Source organism: Capricornis sumatraensis, chromosome 7 (genome assembly GCF_032405125.1).
Source record: "Capricornis sumatraensis isolate serow.1 chromosome 7, serow.2, whole genome shotgun sequence".
Lineage (NCBI taxonomy): Eukaryota > Metazoa > Chordata > Mammalia > Artiodactyla > Bovidae > Capricornis > Capricornis sumatraensis.
In genome coordinates this window covers 20,251,588-20,272,877 of record NC_091075.1, presented here as the reverse complement: position 1 = coordinate 20,272,877, position 21,290 = coordinate 20,251,588, and the positions used below count along the sequence as shown (strand labels likewise).

The 21,290-nt window shown below is 39.8% G+C and overlaps 1 protein-coding gene across 1 annotated transcript in view; it reads right to left on the bottom strand.

Moving 5' to 3' along the window:
* The window catches only part of PAPSS1 (3'-phosphoadenosine 5'-phosphosulfate synthase 1), a 126,013-nt gene that overhangs the window by 49,484 nt on the left and 55,239 nt on the right, over positions 1–21,290 (bottom strand). Inside the window, exons 6-9 of the mRNA XM_068975080.1 lie at positions 15,962–16,075; positions 13,310–13,421; positions 10,496–10,701; positions 8,947–9,082 (exon numbers count right to left, since the gene is read on the bottom strand). Of these exons, the coding sequence (XP_068831181.1) occupies positions 8,947–9,082; positions 10,496–10,701; positions 13,310–13,421; positions 15,962–16,075 (568 nt within the window). The remainder of the gene's footprint in view (positions 1–8,946; positions 9,083–10,495; positions 10,702–13,309; positions 13,422–15,961; positions 16,076–21,290) is intronic.

The window sequence follows — 21,290 nt, the reverse complement described above, 5'->3', positions numbered from 1 at the left end:
CGTTGGCAGAAATGGCCAATTCTGGGGCAGGCATGGATAGCACAACATGAGATGGAATGTCTTTTGTACCATAAAGAAAGGAAGTGCTCAGAGAAGGATGAAGACATGTCAAAGGATACAGCAACCAGGACATGTCAAGGGACACAGCCCCAGAAGCCAACCTAGGACAAGCTAAACATCAAAGTAAATAATAATTCATGGTTTCAAAACCACTGAGTAAAAGAGTCTATGAATCCAGAAAGAATAAAATAAATGGAAAAAAACAATGAAGAAGTGGAAACTCTAACTTACAGTATAGAAGGTCAACTAACAAATGTAACCAGAACGATAGAATTAGAAAAATCACCGTGTTTGCAGGGTGCTAAAAACTAACAGATAAAAATTTGATAACAACGGGATATTTATCGAGTCTCAAAATCTGCCCCCCAATATACTTGTTAGTATGTACAAAAGAACTTGTTAACTTTACAGCAGGAAAAACCTGGTAAACATGACCTTTAATGCTAAAAGTTAACTTTTAAAAAAGTTAAGCTCATCTGTAAGAGGACAAATCAAAATTGTGAGCCACAAAATATGATGTGCCAATGATTCAGCCTTGCGCCCTATGGGACTCCTAACAAAATGTGTAACTAGAACCTAATCATGAGGAAACAGCAGGTGAACCAAAACTGAGAGACAGTCAAGAAAGTAAATAACAGGTACTCTTCAGAAACGCCACATCTGTGAAAGACACAGCAAAGACCAAGAGGCTGCTCTGATGAGGCAGACTAAAGGCTCGAGTGGCATCCGGAAGCACAGTGAAAGGTGGCAAAGAGAAGACTTCAGCTGTCATTGTTGGTTCTGTGATAAAGAACCAACTGGAACAATGGCGTGATGTGAGTGCAGGACCCAGGCTGGACTGTCTCATACCAGTGTATTTTTCTGTGTTTGATGTGCACACTGAGGTTAGGCAGGAGACTATATTTATTTTCAGTAAATACATGCGGAAATAACTAAGGAGCAATGAGACATTGTGTCTGCAACTTTCAAAGAAAGTGAGAATGAAAAGGCAAATAAACATAATGTCAATTATGGGATCTGGGTAAAATATATAGGAGCTCTTGGTACTATTATAATTTTTCTGTAGATTTTAAAAATTATTTCAAAACAAAACATCAAAAAACGAAGTAAAAAATTATGATGGGAAACATATGAACTGACTACAATGTGTGAATTTTACTTGGATCCTAATTCAAACTATAAAAACAAGAAATGTAACTACTATGAAATTGTCAGAAATACAAACACTGACTAGATATTTAATAGTATTGTGTGGGTTCTCAGGCACTCCGTCGTGTCCGACTCTGTGTGACCCCACAGGCTGTAGCCCACTCGGCTCCTCTGTCCATGGGATTTTCCAGGCAAGAATACTGGAGCAAGTTGCCATGCCCTCCTCCAGGGGATCTAACTGCCCCAGTGATTGAACCTGGGTCTCCTGCACCTCCTGCCTTGCAGGCAGATTCTTTACTGCTGAGCCATCGGGGAAACCTATTTGATAGTATTAATAAACTATTATTATTTAGGTGCAACAGTGATATCATGGGTCTGTTTTTAAAGTCCTAACTTTTAAGAAATACTTTCTGAAATATTTAGATGGAAATGACTTGAGGTCTGAGATGTGCTTCAGAATAACATGCAGGAATGCAGTGGGGTAAGCAGCAGCATAAGTGAAACAAGATTAGTCACGAGTTGGTACAACTGAATTTGGGTTGGAGGTATACGGGGCCTCCTTATACTATTACAAAAGTAAAGAGTTATTTTAAAGTGTTACTTCAGATTCTTACCGTCTGAGCCACCAAGGAAGCCTAATACATCTACTCACAAATATAAGCAGCATATATTTGAAATTTTCTCTAAAAATTTTTAGAAGGGAAGATACACACGGAAGAAGCATTGTTTTGGAACAGGACACTGACAGTTTCAAATCACAAGTCTACCAGTTTTTAAGCATAGACTGTGGTCTTTAAGGTCTTCATTTCACTTCTGACATCTTCCTAGTGGGGTGATACTAAAGTTACTGTTATGAAGAGAATATAAAGTACCCAGCACGGTGAGATGCACACTGCAGTCACTTAATAAATCTAAGTTCCTTAAGACAATTCATTCTTAAAAAAAAAAAAAAAAAGAAAGAAACAGAAAAGCACCCTATCTAAAAGTTCCTGGCAGGGAAATTGAACCCACTGCTCTACTGGCGGCTCCAGGTCTATTCCAGATGAACACCCCAGTGAGCGTTTAAAGACGAGGGTGCGTTAGCTCTGCGCTGGGACATGCAGCCTGCGCTGTCCTTAATGAGGAACAGGTGCACAGGACCCCTGGGTAATACATCTCAGGTGTGTGATGACTACATTCCTAGACTTCAGTCAGGGCAAATCTCATTCTGTAAGATGGCCATTTTGCAAGATTATTTATATGACAGGATGTGCAAAAGGAAACATAAAAAATAAATTCTGTCTCAAATACACATATTTCACAGGTTCTAATAATTCACCTACCTAGGCTTCCTTTCCAAAAAGAATTAATCTAGCTCCACATGGACATTTAACAGATAAAGGTAAGATGAATGACTTCTTAAAAGTTTACATTAGCAGCGTATAAAGGATTTTACTGACAAAATTTCTTCCAGGTAGAATTATTTCCTTATTATCAGGTCCATTCAGAAATGCAGTAATCATTTGGTCTGCCCATTTTTTTCTCCCCAGTATTACCAGGCTTTTCCTAAACTTCCAGTCTTTTCAATCCCTTATAACTATTTATCAATGAATTACCCAAATGGTTTTAACTGTCTGTAGCTGCAGACTGCATTTTCATCCCTACCATCTGGTTTCTCCACTAGAGAACTTACATGGATGAACAATGTAACAGGAGTAACTGATCCATTGGAAGCTTACATTCCCAAGGTATTGTCCCAACTAACATAACCCAACATGCATCACTATTAAATTTTCCTCCGTCAATTTTCCATCAAGGATGGAAAAAGAATAATGGGCTACTATGGACCTTGGCCCACTGATACTTACAGCAACTCTCAATAATTTTTCACATTCTCATCCCCATTTCCTAGAGGACAGTGAATTCCCTGTTGTCACACCATAACTGGTATAAAATATTTACCTTTTCACTTATAACTCCTTGTGGCTTAGTTTAAGACTGAATGCTTTACCAAAGATCAGAGTTTCAACTGTGTTTGAAAATGGGACATTACCTACAAAATGACTGAAGCTTAATATTAACATTTATGATTTCCATTTCTTTCTAGCCCTCTGTCCTCATTCCTGGGATGTGTGTGTGTGTGCATGTGTTAATTGGTGAGTCATGTCCAATTCTCTGTGACCACATGGACTGTAGCCTGCCAGGCTCTTCTGTTAGTGATATTCTCTAGGCAAGAATATTATGATTTCCATCTCTTTCTAAGCCTCTGCCTTCATTTCTGGGAAAGGACCAGGAATTCTATTATTTTGGCTTATAGAAAGTACACTGTGAAGTTGTTGATGATGTGCACAAAAGCAAACTTTTTCCTTCAAGAGCTGGAGGGAATATTTTATGCTTTAAAGGCATGGGTTTCTGCTGCAGCTACTCAACTCTGCACGAGTAGTGCAACAACAGTCACAGACAATGCATAAACGAGTGAGTGTGCATATTTCCCAATAAAACTTTATTTATAAGAACCAGCAGTAGGCCAGATCTGGCCTGCAGGCTGTAATTTACTGACCTCTCAAAGACAAATGAAATTTGGGTGACGGAAGTGAAAACACTGCAGCCAAGCCACCTGGTGAGATCAAAAGTGTGGAAGCAGGAAGGCAGATGTGTCTGAGGACATAGAATTATCGATTTTGTCAAAGATGGATACGAAGCCTAGCACGTGGTATCATGTAGAATTCTGAAACACAGGTTAGGAAGGATACTGCATTCCAAACAGAGGTTGTGCATTTATCAGCCATATTCCAGAGAGAACTGGCCTAGTAGAGTGTGCAGGGTTGATGTGGGTGAGAGTCGGGGGGTGGAGCGGAGAGACAGCAAAACCAGAAGGCTGCTGCAGAGAAACATGTGCCCCACATTTTCCATATAAAATAAACCATCCTCCAGGCTTCCATTGTCTCTGCTCACTCAATGTGTTCCTCCCCCAGCATACAGGCAGGCTCCTGTGACTGATCACAACCAACACCCGTACACTATAACCACGTGGCAACAGTGAAGACAGGTGCTACCCTCACAACATGGGAGACCCAGGTTCAATCCCTGGATCAGAAAGATCCCCTGGAAAAGGGAATGGGTAGCCACTCCAGTATTCTTGCCTGGAGAATTTCATGAACAGAGGAGCCTGGCAGGCTACAGTCCAAGGGGTCGCAAACAGTCAGGACACAAATGACTAACACATACATACAAATGAAATACTGAAGAAAATTTGGAGAGAAAAAACCAACCCAAATGCATGATCTTAATATAATTGGTTTTGGTTTTTTGCAGAGTCTCCTAGTTTTTCTCCTTATGCATACGTTTTTACACAGATGTGATCAAATGCGTATGACATTTTATACTCTGCTTGGCCCATTTTAGTCTAATCACCTGTTTCTGACATCTTGTAGTCCTCTCAGAACCATAAGGTTCACTGCTGGGTCCTATGACATTCTTTCTTTACAGACTCATTCAGGAAACTTACCCCTCTGCCTGGATTCAATTACCATGTGCATACAGATGGCTTCTGTTAGCTGCATCTCTAAGTCCTGACCTTCCAACTCATCAGTTACAGAGACTTATTACTAAAAACATTTCAATAGATATTGCTCATTACCGCTCCCACCCCCTCAATTTCTCCACCTTCACTATTACCCGCATATCTCAAGCCAAAAGCAGGCCCAGCTCCCCAGACATCTATATTTCATGCCTAAGTAAGGAAGAGCCCCACAGTACAGCTTCTCTCCTTCTCCTCTGCATTCAATACCATCCAGGAGCCAACACATCATGTTAAGTACAGTCTGATTCCTTCCCTGCAGCAGGTGGAAGGGGAAGAAGACAGTAGGGAAGCTTCTTCTGAGGATGCACTGACATGTGATGGGGAAGGAATGGCACCAGGAGTGTTTCCTGGTGGTGGAAGGAGGGTGGACCCTGACCCCCTGGATACAGGCAGGACACAGGCTGCCTGACCGAGCATCACAGCCCTGGAACACAATGCGGCATACTGAAAACTGGGCCAGGCCCCTGTGCTGCAGTTCCTCAGCAAAGGGCCCAGGGATGGCAGCAGGTTCCCAGCAGGGCTGCTGTGAGCCACTAATGGACTGGTCAGCAGGGGAGTGCTCCAAACTCTTTCCCCCACATTTCTCAGAACTGCGCTTCGCTGCCCAGCCCACAGGCAGAGTCCTGGACTGCATCCCAACCACTAAACCCAGAATTACAACATCTTCCTGCTTGCTTCCTTTCAACTTCTCTGAAAACTGTCCTACATACAGCACTAATTAATAAGTCTTCTCTTCCAGTCCTAGGCAAGCTCTACTCTCTGCCACTTTACCCCCAAACTGTAAATACAGGCATTTCTGATTTCCCTCAGATCAATGCAGTAGCTGAACAAGAGTCCTGAGAACAGTGCCACGGCTGGCGGGGGAGAGGGGAAAGGTGAGGGCGCTCTATGTTTACCTCTGTGGGGGATTTTTTAAGAGAGTTGGAAACAAACAAACAAAAAACGAGTTTGATGCCCCTCCTCCCTCAGGCCTGTCATAAATCACCAGTCTTTCTTTTACTTGAACTGCTCCTGAGAGAATTAAAAAAAAAAAAAAAATCCACAAGACAGAGATAGGCCACTTGAGTAAATATGAATAGACTAGAATTTTTCACAAACAGGGACTCTCATACCCAAAACATGGCAGCAAGTTTTCTTTCTTAAAAGTGCTTTCAAATTAACGTGAAACATAATGTTGAATATAAAGCTTTTTGCCAAATAGACCCTGTACTGTCTGCTCTGCGTTCGCCTTCCCCTCTAGTCCCTGTCTCCTCCTGTGCATGTGTGTGTGCACATGTGTGTCCAGGGGCAAGGGGAGGGCTGCACTCCTACCTCCCCAAGGCAGACCCCAACAGTCAAGCAGAGGATGGAGGAGAAAACATCTGCCCCCAGCATGGTGACCACAGCCATGCCCACACCCCGACAACTATCTCCTGCCCGCTGCCCCTCCCCACAGCGCCAGCCTTCTCTTATCCCACTTAAGAAACAATGTCAGGAATGGTAATACTACCCCCAAATTGCTAGTCCCCAGATGCCTCATCATTCCTTGGCAGCTCCCTTAACCTTGACCACCCGTCTTTAAATACTCACTTTGTCAGATAACGCTCACAGCCTCATCTGAGTGTGCCCTGACCCAGCTGATAGAGGCTCCGTCACCCAACCTCAGATCGTAGCATCTCCTGCTCACTGCCTTGTGGCAGTGCCTTCAGAGGCAGGCGATCTGCTTGCGCCTCAGCTTCCTCATGTATCTATCATTCCCAGCTTTGCCTAAGATATCTACCTACTGTTTCTACCAATTCATTTAAAATACGGTCTGGTTCAATACAAGGCTTTTTCAGATTTATTAAGCACTGTGCTAGCACACACTAGCTTGAAAGGAATTATGTCAATGTTTCCCTTCGTAACCCAGCAGGACTCCACTGTGTATAATAAACATTAACTTGGCTCTTAATAGGCTTAAGTGAAATTCATTCTTTCCAAGATAGTGGTCAATCAATGGTTCAAAGAACCTGCCACCTGGAACCATGACACCTTGCAATCACATGGGTATTAGTGATTTTCCAATCCTTCCAGCTACAGAATGGGTTAGAAACACCAAAACTGATTCATGTCAATGTGCGCAGGACAGCCCACACAGGGTAATCAGAGTTCTTCTACTATGATGAGGGAAGGAGGAGGAAGAGGTTAAAAAGGAATCCCAAGTAAAAGGAAAAAAAGAATTTCCTCTTTTCTCTCCCTTGAATTATGATTTGTACACACAAGTAGATGACTTGTTACTGGCTTCCGGAAAAGAGTGAGTAAGAACTATAAAGGAAGGCCCTCAATCTGTTGTTTATTTGCTTTAGTCTAAAATGGAAAAGTAAACAAAATAACACCCCACCATCTTTTTTGCTTGATTTAAGGCTAATAACTGGCCCCCAGCTACTTTAAACAAAAGTTGCAATCACTCATTATGCAACAAATTCTCTAAATGATTTAAAATGTTTGGCCCCACAAGGAAGAATGCAAAACAGATGTAACATAAAGTCTCTGATTATGAATGATAATTTCATGATAAGACCCTTCAACAGTGCCAAAAAATTATTTATTAACATGAGCTCCTGATATAAATTATTTTGGAAAAAAAAATAAATGAGCAGGTCTCAGCAAGTCCTCAGTTAAACATGTTCCTGCTTACCAGAAAAAGAGGTCTACACATGTTAAATTATCAGATGCTTCTGGCCACACACAAGATAAGACTCAACTAGAAGCGTCTTCTATAACTCAAACATGCATTAAGTCTTTGAGTAAGAAATGTGGATACAGAGGACTCGAGGGTTGATCAGAAACTCAAACAGTGTAAGATTCTCATGGATTCTCATGGTTACAAAATGGCTACCAGAGCTCCAAACACTGAACCTGTACATGATCACATCCAAAGCAAGAGGAAAAGGCAGGATGGAAAAAGATAACTTTTTGTCCTAAGCCTGATTCTCTTTAGAAAGGAAAACCTCTCCCAGAAGCCCATCTTCCTTACACTTCAAAAGCCAAACCAGACTTACACATGGACCTATAAGTCACGTACTGACAAAAGAGAATGAGGCACCATCCTGACTTATAGCAGGCATGATACAGTCCCCTACGACTGTGCCCAAAACATGTTAGCAAAATGGAAGAAAACAAGCTGCTGTATCAGCAAGCAGCGAGTGTCACAGAGAAATTCCTGCACAAGTGGCTTAGGCCAAATATGTGCTTCAAATTCAGAGGTGAGGAATAAAATTCAGAAGCAGAAATGTAGTCCTACACTATCAAATACCCTGAGGTATCTAAGCAGGAAATGTGAATGAATGAGGCAGGCTGCTGAGGCCTGTGGAGCTCTGAGGGGGTGTGCCCAGATCACATCTCCAGTTCCTGATCCATTTCACATCATATCGAATATCAGCAAACTACAATAGAGCTATCTCCTCAATTTCTACACAGAAGTTATTTGAAAAAGTGGCATCCATGTTTAGGGTTTAACCATTTCTGGAGTGAGAATTCGTAAGCAGTATGATTGTAAGAGGCTCGAAATTCTTCAGACGTTAAAAAAAAGCCTCCAAAGATCTACAGCAAACGCTGTGGCATCTGCGGATGTACCAGGATAAACACACTATTTACCTACCTTTGTGTAAAAGACCTGCTAATCACAGATGTCTAATATAAAAATCCCTGTCCTGGGATACTTTCTAAGGCAGTATTATAAAGAAGAGTTTCTACAGACTCTCCATTCCACAGCTCCACGTCATCCTAATTCAGAAATCTGAAATCATTATTAACCTACTCTTCAATAACTTTTTCTGTTATTTTTTGACTGTCTCTCTCTAATACACCATAAGCTCCTGTTTACTTATGACTACTCAGCACTCGGCACTCCGGCACACACAACAGATGAACAACGAACACTTGGTGAATGAACAGTGAACGTGTTATTGCTGTTCTATTGTTTTACGCAGAATGTCATTATTTCTATTGTTTTACGCAGAATGGGAGCGAACTACACAGGTGGATTCAGACTGATTATAACAGCTTTCCTTACATATTCCATTGCTAACTCCACTTAACTTGACTCCTCAATCTGTCTTACTTTTTAGTAAGTATTGGAAAAAATCCTTAAGAACTTCCCCATCAAGCAGAGACTCCAAGCAGTCCCATGTGAGATAATCAGATCCATGTCTCACCTGCATTCATATCTTTAAACTTCTGCTTTAGCTCAGTAGGAGTAAAACGATACTGATCAAGACCATCATTCCAATAAATTCGGTCCAAGACTTGAAGATCTCCTCCAATCAGCCAATCTCCTTGTTCCATAACCATCTAATGGCAAGAGAAAGAAAATAATTTTTTTTTAAACAGGAATCAAGATCGAAATAAGTAAGAACATTTCTCTCACACAAGTTATATATACCTATAAATTATGCTCATCTTAAGGTTAATGGTAAATCTGTTTGGCTTATCAACTGAACTGGGAATGAGAAATGCTGTAGAATTAGAATACATTTTATAATTTCACAAAGGATTTGTGATACAACTATCATATTTGCATATGAAATGCAAACAAAATTGAATGAATAATTATAACTTTTTAAGTAACAAAAACATTCTTTTAATTGTTGCTATATGTTGATTAACAAAAAAATGGGTCACTCTGCCCTCTTTGTGTTTTCCAATCCTAGGCTTTTGAGCAATTAAAGTCATGATGATGAGAAAAGACAGGAGAAACCAGAGGAATACCAGCTAGTGATAAATGTTACAGAGAAAACAAACAGGGCACTGGGGCACAGCGTCCAGGGAGTAGAGTGAATGGCCTTTAAGGACAGAGGAGTCAGTATATCTCAGCTCCCCTACCGACGATCAGATGGAACCTGAGCCCCCTGGAGTGCAACTGTGGCATCTTAGATGCTGGACTGCCAGCGAAGTCCCATATCTGCCTATTTTTAAAATTTAATTGCTCTTTTCTGTCCTACAGAAGATAATGAAATAAAATCTAGCACACTTCCATGATTTAAACAGACACTATATACATTTTCTTGATATTCAGAGCTACTAGAATTTCACTTAGGGCTTTTATTTTCCACTGCACCGTAAAGCTTGTAGGATCTCTGTTCCCTATCAGGGATGGAACCTGGCCCCAGCAGTGAAAGCAGCCGAGTCCAAACCACGGACTGCCGGGGAACTCAGTTTCTTTTACAGTTCAAAGTCTACTTTAAAACAAAGGACAGAAATGTGACTTCAGTGATAATATTTCACATACAATACATAAAATAACATGAGGCCCTTTGCGGAGACTAAAACTGCACTGTTTGCATACCAGAAACACAATGTTCAATTATAAGTCCAGCTTAGATAAAATCACCCTGCTGTGGGCTCCCGCAGCATTCTGCCCTCACATCCTACCTCTAAATGCAAGATCAGTATCTGCTCCACCACCAGACAGCACACACCAAGCACAAAAGGACTGTGCCTGCCGTGCACACCACCCAATGTTCCCAGCACTGGCACCTAGCTCACAGCCTGGTGTATAGGAGGTGTTTAAACAATATTTGCTGAACAGATGTCTGCACCAAAATGACAAGCCTGTACGCTCATCACACAAATGTAAGTTCCAGCCTTGATTCTGCAAAATATTCATGGTTCCGATGGCAGAGTTGATATACAGGTAATGCCTCACAGTTCAGCACAAGCATTATTGGCAAATCAAGACAAAACGCAGCAAAGTTTACTCAGGACCTTGATATAGGGGTGATTCTTGCATGTTGTTCCCCACTGCCTGGCACAGCGCTCCTCCTTCCTGTGCTCAAAAAACTCTGGATTGCGAAGAATAGCCACCCGGCGGCCCTCATACATCAGCGTAAATGCCGTGCAGCCATCCAGCCTCTCTTTGTCTTCCTGAGTAGCTGTCAGGACTATAGGTACTGACAGGTTAATGACACCCCCTGCAGGGCACAAAAGAAGGTAAAGCACACAGCTTATGTTACTCAACAGGTCTCATATCCACCTTTCACACTTCAGCAGACACTCTTCAAACAATAAAAGATTTACTACTCCAGTGATATGGTCTACTGGCCCCTGGCACAGAAAATCAGGGAGAGAACAAGCAACAAATTCAGAGTTTAAAAAAAAAAAAACAGCAAAAATTAAGAACATCAATTGTACCAATACTCTTCACAACCACTCATGAAACTGTCTTTAGGGGGAAGAATCACAGATATAACAAGGAAGAGCAGCTGGTTAAACCTAACATCACCAAAAATGTACGAGTAAGACTAGGAATTGTGCTTCAGGGCCCTTTCAGGACAAATATGAACCCTTGCTGATAACTACATTTTGAGTGGTAAGTTACTTGAAGATACTTGCTAGACCTGGGTCTAGATCCTTGAGAAAGGAAGACAAAAACACTCAAAATGTTTTTGTCTTGTTTTGTTTTTGATCAGAATGGAACGAATGTCAGCTATCACAGGTGACGAAACAAGTAAATAATCAGTGTCTCCATTTACGCCAAAATATGCTGCTGGTGAGACTGAAGGCACATTCTCAGTTCCCAACCTTTCAAGAGCTAAAAGTGTTTTCTTCTTTTCCCACTCATCATGTACAGGTTAGGAATATAAAATGCATTCTCAAATTCATATGTAGATAATATTTACATATCAAAGAGAAACCATATTTTTTTGGAAATCATGGCATGCCTTCTTGGGGCAAAAGATGTCAACAAAATCAGTGATAACTGCTTGACTATTTTAAAATTACCACCACAAGGTAGAGTTCAAAATGGAAAATTAATAGACAAATTTGTACCACATCCAAGACTGAATCATTACTAAGGAGGCAGTCCACAGTAACTTTCACCATTATCTCCAAGAAGAAAATCAAAAAGTAAAATTCAATCCTTATGTTCTTGTGATAAAGTTTCTTGAGAACAAGGATTAGGAATTACATTTTCCGGTATCTATTTACTCCCCTGGTCAAAAAAAGTTCTTCATAACACAGAAGAACATGGTTGCAATTTTGTAGGGGTCTATGACTTCTTTTTAAATGGAAGTATTGTAGCTGACGTACAATATTATGTTAGCTTCAGATGTACAACACTGTGATTCAACATTTAAATACAATATTTAAATTCAATATTTAAATCATTATGAAATGATCACCATAAGTCCAGTAATCATTTGTCACCATATAAAATTATTATAGTATTATATTTATGCTAATAAGTATATGTCTGTGACTTATTTATTTTATAGCTGGGAGTTTACACCTCTTAATCCCCTTCACCTTAGCCTATTCCCACCCCTCCCCTTCTAGCAACCACGAGTTTGTTCTCTGTATCTACGAGTCTATTTCTGTTTTGTTTGTTCTTTTGTATTTTAAATTCCACATATGAGTGAATTGACTTATTTCACTTAACAAATGGCAACCCACTCCAGTACTCTTGCCTGGAAAATCCCATGGGCAGACGAGCCTGGTAGGCTGCAGTCCATGGGGTCGCTAAGAGTCAGACATGACTGAGTGACTTCACTTTCACTTTTTCACTTTCATGCATTGGAGAAAGAAATGGCAACCCACTCCAGTGTTCTTGCTTGGAGAATCCCAGGGACGGGGGAGCCTGGTGGGTTGCCACCTCTGGGGTCGCACAGAGTCGGACACGACTGAAGCAACTTAGCAGCAGCAGCAGCAATAACCTCCAGGTCCATCCATGTTGCAACAAATGGCAAAACTTCTTTCTTTTTTACAGCTGAGTAATATTCCTCTGTGTGTGTGTGTGTGTGTGTGTGTGTGTGTGTGTGTGTGTGTGTGTGTGTGTGTGTGTGTGTGTGTATCTTCTTTATCCATTCACCAACTGACAGGTACTTAGGTTGATTCCACGTCTTAGTGATCATAAATAACGCTGCAATGAACATAAGGGTGCATATATCTTTTGTAGTTAGTGTTTTTGTTTTCTTCAGATAAATACCCAGAAGTGGAACTGCCAGGTCATATGGCACTAGAGTTCTTTACAATTTAGTAACATCTCCTTTACTGTAGTAAATTACTGTTACCAACAGTATACAAAGTTTAAGGTAGCTGGAATGTAATGGCAATATCCTAAATATAGATTTCTTTGGCAATTGCTTCATTGTTTTAAAATAAGAAGAACCATCCTTTCGGCCACCTATTTCAGCATTCCTAAACTTGGACCCCCTGATTCCTTGTTAGAACACCTGGCTTAATAAGCAAGCATGGGCTTCAGTGCAGCACAATTTAGTGACTATGTACACTTTCGGAAGAGGTTTTCTACCATGATCAGGTAGATACGGAATAGGGAAACTGCATTCATTTTTTAAATCCATTTTCAGCCCTAATCCCCAGATTGTCCTTCTCCCCCACAATAAATCACAATCAGGAAAACTAAAACTGGAAAGATGATCTCAGGATATACGTAAAATATTCCGTACTGATACAATTTAAAGTGCTATCTCCAATTAAGACGTTACCAACAGTGACCAATCCCTGCAAATATGTGCCTTCTTTTCCACACTCAATGCACCTGAATGTCCAAAGTCTTACCATCCAGAAGACAATCGAAATGAAGACACTGCAAGTACTCCCTCTCTCTCATAAAGCCATTCAGCGGGGTTGCCCAGCCTTCTGCCAAAACCTGCACCCACTGCATATCCACCTAGTAAATGAGACAGTAAAGAACAATGCTCTATTTCGTGTACTCATGAACAGAAGCAGTAACAGTTTTCTGGAGTTTCATTTTGAAAGTAATGGTAACAAACTTCTCAAGAATGATTACAGGTTATACAAATCTAATAAACAACAAGGGCACTAAGAAAATATGCGTTTTTCTTAATAAATTTAAATAACATTTCTAATAAGAACAGCATCTCCTAAACCAGCATTCCTCAAACTTCAATATGTATAAGAAACCTCTGGAAGACTTGTTAAATGAAGACTGCTCCACATCAGTTTCTGATTTAGCTGGTTTGCTATGGGGGACAAAGATTTGTATTTTTAACAGGTACCCAGAAAATGTTAACAATAATGTTCTAGAAACCACTCTCTGACAACCACTGTTCTAAACTAAAACAAACTTTAGATAAAAATACTTACCGAAAGTGTCCCTCACCAATGACATTCATTTTACAAACACTGTATTATTTCTTGAACTTTAAGATTTCTAGTGTATCTGATCAGAATATTAAAGAATTGACAAATTAATGATGAATTAATGTAAACTAGGCGGGGGCTTCCCTAGTGGCTCAGTGGTAAAGAATCCACCTGCATTTCAGGAGATGCTAGCTCAGTCCTTGGGTTAGGAAGATTCCCCTGGAGAAAGAAATGGCAACTCACTCCAGTATTCTTGCCTGGGAAATCCCATGAACAGAAGAGATTGGAGGGCTACAGTCTATGGGGTTGCAAAACAGTTAGACACAACTTAGCGACAAAACAAGAACAATGTAAGCTGGATATGCTCATTTTTAACTTGGTATATATATGTATATATATAGCTATGATTCTCAAAAGAGAAAAGATAAAGCACCTGGCCAAGAGGTGTGCAGTAAGATGTGGCTTACCATGTATTCCCAAAGTATGCTGGCCAGCATGTTCCACTGAAAAATCAAATAATGGCAAAGTACACCCCTCCTTCAATCACAGGAAAAAATTATATTCATACACCAAATTGTTTCATTTTCAAGTTCTCCTCTTATTAATTTTTCCTAAACCTCTGACACGGCCCCTGTTTGTCTCTACTGGAATCTAACTGTAGATGGTATCTACTATAAACTGAATGTTTATGTCCCCCCCAAATATGTTGAAGCCCCCAATGTGAACTGGAGATAGGGCCCTAAGGAGGTGATGGAGCTTAAATGAGGTCATAAGGCTGGGTCCTCATCCAATAGTCTGCTGCTTGCATAAGAGAAGGAAGAGACACCAGAGCTCGACTCTCACCCTGAGCATATGGTGAGAAGGTGTCTGACAGCCGGAGAGGAAGGGAGCCTTGTCAGGGACCAAGTTAGCCAGCACCTAGGTCTTGGACTTCTTTCTTACAGAACCGTGAGAAAAGAAATGTCTGTTGTTTATGCCATCCAGCATACGGTTTTTGTTGTGGCAGCCCGAGCTAAAACATTACATGATGTAGCCCACGTTTCTTTAATTAATTATTTTTCATACTGCTAAGCAAAGAACAAACCACTGTTTCGAAAAAAGGTCCACATCTGAAAAAGCTACTATCTTTTTGGGTTACAGAGTCTGACTGACCTGGATTCGGATCCATTCATTCTCAGTTTCTTTCCTCTCTCTCTCCCCCTACCCCAATGTGTGTGTGTCTTTATTCAACTGACACAAAGTCTGTTAGTGACAAAATCTGTTGTTCCTTAGTAAAGTCAGCTTTGAGTGACTCTGCTCCCCAGCTCCCCCTTCTCCTTGCTCCCTGCAACATGTCTTAGCTTCTGGTTAGATACCCAATCACACAAACCACCTAGACAATGTACTCCTATCAGGAATTTGAGTAAGTCTTTGAAGAGTCTTTCTCCAGCCTCAGAAGGGGTTTTTTCTCCTTACTTTCAGGTTTGGCACCTCCCTGGGTGTCTGGGATTTTCACTACACTAGAAAAAAGCTGGGAAATTCTATTCCTAGTGTAAGTTCTTATTTCTAAACCTATTTTTAAAGTATATCTGAGTGATACAATTTAAAATTCTCTAAGATTTGAAAGTGATAAATGATAGTCTCCATTGTCATCATATTTAGTTTAAGCAGTTTCTTATTGGGAAAAACACCTAATGATATTATTAGAGCTACAATACACAACAGAATTATTCTTCACAATATAAGAAAGGGAAAATCAGGGTCTTGGCAAGGGATTAGGAAACATGTTTAAGGAAAAAAAAATGTTCATTTTAATTATTAAATTATTAAAGGCTTTTTACTTTTTAGAATCCATTCCTTCTGATAGACCTAAAATCTTATATAACCTCTATTCTTTGGTATTTCAAAATAAATATTATGAGTAAAATAAAATCAAAGCCATGGTAATTTGGGAATATGGTTTTATAAATTAAACATATTTCACACCCCAGAAATGGTGATATATACAACTGTGACCACCACCACCACTCATGCCCTCAAACACATCAATAAAATCACAAATTCTACAGACCAACATCTATCTATAGGATTAAAGCACTTGATACGAAAAAAGGACAAAGCACTTACTTTATTAATTTTCAGTGCTGGTAGTGTTTCTGCATCTGTTTTTGCCAAATGAAGTTTATTTTCTGGCACATACAGTTCTTTCACTTCATAAGAGGCATCCACAGGTACAATATCCTATACATTAACAAAAGCAAAATTAAATGTTTGATTCAACAATTTAGAGTTCTCCAAAGGGTATGTTAATGAAGGAAGTTAATGTTTCAAAAGGAGACTTTAAAAAAAGTATGAGAGGGATATAATCAATTTTCCTAATGACGGTTGGTCTACTCCCAAGCAGATAACATCCCATACACAAGAAATCATCACACGTAACTTCCCACTATTGAGTATGAAACAAATTCCCACAGTGTACCATGTATGTCAAAATCAGGCAACTGCAAAGAGGTGACCTCAAGTAAGGAATAATGATTAAAAGGACTTAGAAACAAATAAACAAAAAAGGCACTCTAAACATAATCACTATTATCTGCAACATATTATGGAACCATTTTATTCCAGCTTCCGTACACATCTTTATCACCAGCGTCACTAACCCCACCTGATTAGTCACGTAATACAGTACTCCAGAGCACGTCAGCTCTATTCCCGCCACCGCAGTTTGAAAAAGAGCACTCTCTGACCTCCTATGAAGAGCGTTCTGGAAATTTTATCCCAACTCCAAGTACTCATTCATATCACACTGGGACAAAGCCTTTTCTCATTTATCCCACCAGTATCTATTTGTGATGACCACAAACTTACACACTGCTCTCAGATACTGCTCATCAAGTGACCTTCACAAGGCTTGTTCACATCTGTCATTCTCCTAGGAATAATTATCAAATGTGTTTAATTACTCTAAATTTTTAAAGTCAAACCAAGTAATCTCCATAAGCATGTAAAACTGGCACTGATAAGTTTTTCATAAATGTCTAAGCAATGTCTCATTTAAAAATACATTAATTCTCACGAGAATGATAAGACAAGCCACAGACTGAGAAAAAAATACCTGCAAAAGGCGTATCTGAAAAAGGACTATTATCCAAAACATAGAAAGAACTCTTAAAACTCAACAGGAAGAAAAGAACCCTATTAGGAAATGGGTCAGAGACCTGAACAGACACCTCCCCAAAGAAGCTATACAGATGACAAATAAGTATATGAAACAATACTCTACATCACGTATCATCAGAAAAAATGCAATTCAAAACCACAGTGAGATAACCCTGCTAGAATATACTTATTAGAATGGTCAAAATCCAAGACACTGAGCGCATGCTGACAAGGACGCAGAGCAGCAGGAACTCTCACTCACTGCTGGTGGGAATGCAAAATGGTATAGCTGCTTCAGAAGACAATCTGTTTTGAGCAAGCTCGGAGAGCTGGTGATGGACAAGGAAGCCTGGCGTGCTGCAGTCCACGGGGTCACAAAGAGTCAGGCACGACTGAACAACTGAACTGAACTGAACCATACTCTTGCCATGCAACCTAGTCGTCATGCTCCTTGGTATTTACCCAGATGAGCTGAAAACTTATGTCCACACAAAAATCTGCACACAGATGTTTACAGCAGCCTTGCTCATGACTGCCCAAACTTGAAAACAAGCAAGAAGTCCTTCAGTAGATGAATGAATAAACGGCAGTATATCCAGACAATGGAATATTAGTCATTCAGCCCTAAGAAGAAATGAGCTATCAAACCATGAAGAGACATGAAGGAAACTTAAAGGCAGATTATTAAATCAAAGAAACCCACTGGAGAAGGTTACATACTGTACGGTTCCAACTATAGGACATTCTGAAAAGGCAAAACTACGGGCACAGTAAAAACAGCGGTTGCCCAAGGCTACAGGGGAAGGAGAAGGGAAGAATAGGAAGAACACGGGATTTTCTAGGACAGTAAAGCTATTCTGTAGAATACTACAATGGTGTGTAAATGTCATTACACAGTTGTTACAGCCCACAGAATGTTCAACCCTAAAGTAAACTATGAACTGTGGATGCTAACAAAGTATCGATGTTGTTGTTCAGTAGTTCAGTCACGTCCCACTCCTTGAGATCCCATGGACCGCAGCACACCAGGCTTCCCTGTCCTTCACCATCTCCCAGAGCTTGCTCAAACTCATGTCTTCTGAGTCAGTGATCCCATCCAACCATTTCTCATCCCCTGTCATCCCCTTCTCCTCTTGCCTTCAATCCTTCCCAGGATCGGGATCTTCTCTAATGAGTCCAACGAACCTACATATTAATGTAGGTCACCAATTATAACAAAGGTACCACTCTGGTGAGGGATGCTGACAGCCGGATAACCCATGTGTGGCAGGGAGGGGAGTTCCTAGGAGTTCATTCTCTATACTTCCCACTCAAGTTTTGCTGTCAACCTGAAACTTCTCTAAAAAGTAAAGTCTATTTTTTAAAGTGCATAACAAAAAAAAAAGGCGGTTTGAAACAAAGATTAATGGAAAAACCAAGTGTTTAAAGACACTACCTACTACTTTTCCTGAGGAAAAAGTTTGGGAAGAAATTTCAACTAATATTCGGACTTATATTAATACCTTCAGCAGATGGAAAAAGCAGAGTCAGACATGTGTCTCAAAACTAGATGACCTCATGAAAGCCTGAATGCTACCACTCAAGCAGCCCTTATGGGCCCTGTGAATCTAGAAAGAATTATTCTCCTACATTTCTGTGATATTCTGTTCCTTCAAAGATAGAACATGTGTGCTAAGTTACTACAGTCGTGTCCGACTCTTTGTGACTCTGTGGACTGCAGCCCACCAGGCTCCTCTGTCCCGGGGATTCTCTGGGCAAGAATAATGGAGTGGGTTGCCGTGCCCTCCTCCAGGGGATCTTCCCGACCCAGGGATCATACCCACGTCTCCTGCGTTGCAGGCAGATTGTTTACCACTAGTGCCACCTCGGAAGCTCATAAAGACGGAGCAGCACTGGCTAAGTCATGTACCAAAACCAAGTTCCTCCCGCCAGTAAATTCAAGGCCTCCAATCTTTCTCAGGAGGAACTCAAGAATGAATGAGAAGAGTAAATATGAAGAAAGGAAAAACAAGAAATAATGAAATTAAAAGACATAAATAAAGGAGCACTGCTTGCTACCATACCATGTTCAGCCAGCTCTCTGGGGGCCCTTTGTCCTTCGAGAATCCCACTACTCAGGGGAAAGCAGAAAGTGTGTGTTAAACACAAACTGTGCATAGCACAGAGAGCTTCATAAACCTTCCACACCTCCTTTTGCAATTAAGCCTGCAGCAGGTACCCACAGCTGAAGACTACGTATTGTGTTTACTAACAGTAAACACTACATGAGGGCCTCAAAGAATAATGGTGAAGAAAGAGAGAGAGCTTCTATTACTGCTTCCATTTTCTCTTTATAGATATTAATACAATACAACAAGGTAAAGTCTCTTTTTAAAATCTAGCAAGAGAAACAGCTTAAGGTAGTCCATTCTATACTTCTAACTCAAGGAATTATTTTTAATACATTTGTTTGAAATAATAAATTAATTATCTTTATAAAGAATAATTTATAATAAATTTATAAATAGTTAAATTCAATAAATAGTAGTAAAGAAAATGTGGAAATGAGAAAAACCCATCACTCTTATATATGGTTATCAACATCATTTTTGTGTATTTCCCTCCAAGTGTTCTTCACCCATAGGTGTATCATAGAGCAACTGGTAGTTTGAGTAGTTTGTACAAAGTCTATTACTCCATCAACCAGAAAATAAAAATTCAGAATCCATGTTTCCCAGAACAATATAACGTGCATTAAGTGAACTGCACATGCACCCTGTATGTTCAATTAGCTTCTTGGGTAAGTGTAAAGCTCTCAAAGGTGCCTTGAGAAACATGCATTTTTGCAAAATAAAGAATTCAAGTCTTCCACAACAAATGCTAAAATTAAAAGTTACACAGTCAGACATTCACTAAGGCTTTTGAGAGAAACAGTATGATAAAATTTCACAAAACACACTTGAAATTAAATATTTACATGAATCACAAAAACATCAGAGGAACATCATCTTCAAAACCAAAAAGATACAATAAAGCAACAGAGGTCTATAGGTCACTTATTTCTGATTTGGCTTCTTAAGGCCAGAGATCAAATTCTAACTGTGCAACCTTGAACGGGTTATCTACATTTCTCAACTTGTTTCTTTCTCAGCTGTTTAACAACAACAAGGGTATGAGTGTGTGTATGTATATACGTGTGTGTGAGTATATGCATATACACATATATAGTTACATGGCTGTGTGAAAAATGACTTAAAGTATGTAATCTGTGGGGGCTCACATTTACTGGATGTTAACAACAAAACCAGCAATGCCTTAAGGGTGTCACATGAATTAATTCATTTAATTTTCATGCAATCTTACCTATGAAAGTAAAAGAAACTATTGCTATTCTTCTTTTACAAATGAGGAAATTGAGGTTCAGAAAAGGTTAATAACTTACCCCAAATCCCTGCTACACTGTCTTCCAATGTGCTTAACACACAATAAATACTCAATAAATAATAATTACAGTGTGCTTGCTACATGCCAGGAACTGTTCTAAGCATGCTACATTTATTAATAGAATTCTCAGAACAATTTTGAGATAGGTACTATTTTTATTTCCCATTTTACAGATGAGAGGCTCGAAGCCAAAGAAATTAGGTTATTTTTTCCAAGGTCATATAGTTAATTGATAAGTGCTGGAGCTGGGATTCCAACTCAGGTCCCAATATTATTTTCTTCCAAATAAAAAACTAACAAAAATTTTTAATTAAAATAAAACCTTTACTGTTTCTCCCATAAAACTAAGTTATGAAACATTTTGTCACACAAAGTGCTCTTAGTTTATTTTCATGATTTTATTAAACATTTACAATTCCCAGGGTTTCGGCATGTGATCTTTCTGTGTTAATGAAGATCTAGACAAAAAATAAAGATATTCAACATTTCAGTTACACCTAAACATTTTTATTAATAACAAGTGAATGATTTTCAACAAACTTTCTCAAGCCCCATCACTGCAAATAAATCAAACACCTCCATTCTCACCACTTTGGATCCCTTAAAACTTTAAAAAACAGAATCCACAGTCTGGGAACAAGTGACACAGCAACTCCAGGGAAGAGAAGGATTTCACTGATACAAACAACTCTACCTAAAGCTTTCTTTGGCATCTATGAAGCCCATACTACTTTGTAAGGATGGGATGCCTCTTTCATGATGGGTATTGATAACTCTCATCCACCCTCACCCCTGCTTTACCACTAACAGTTGTCAACCATCCTGGAGGGTCAGAGGAGTGCACCCAACAAACTAAATCTTTTGATCTCTGTTG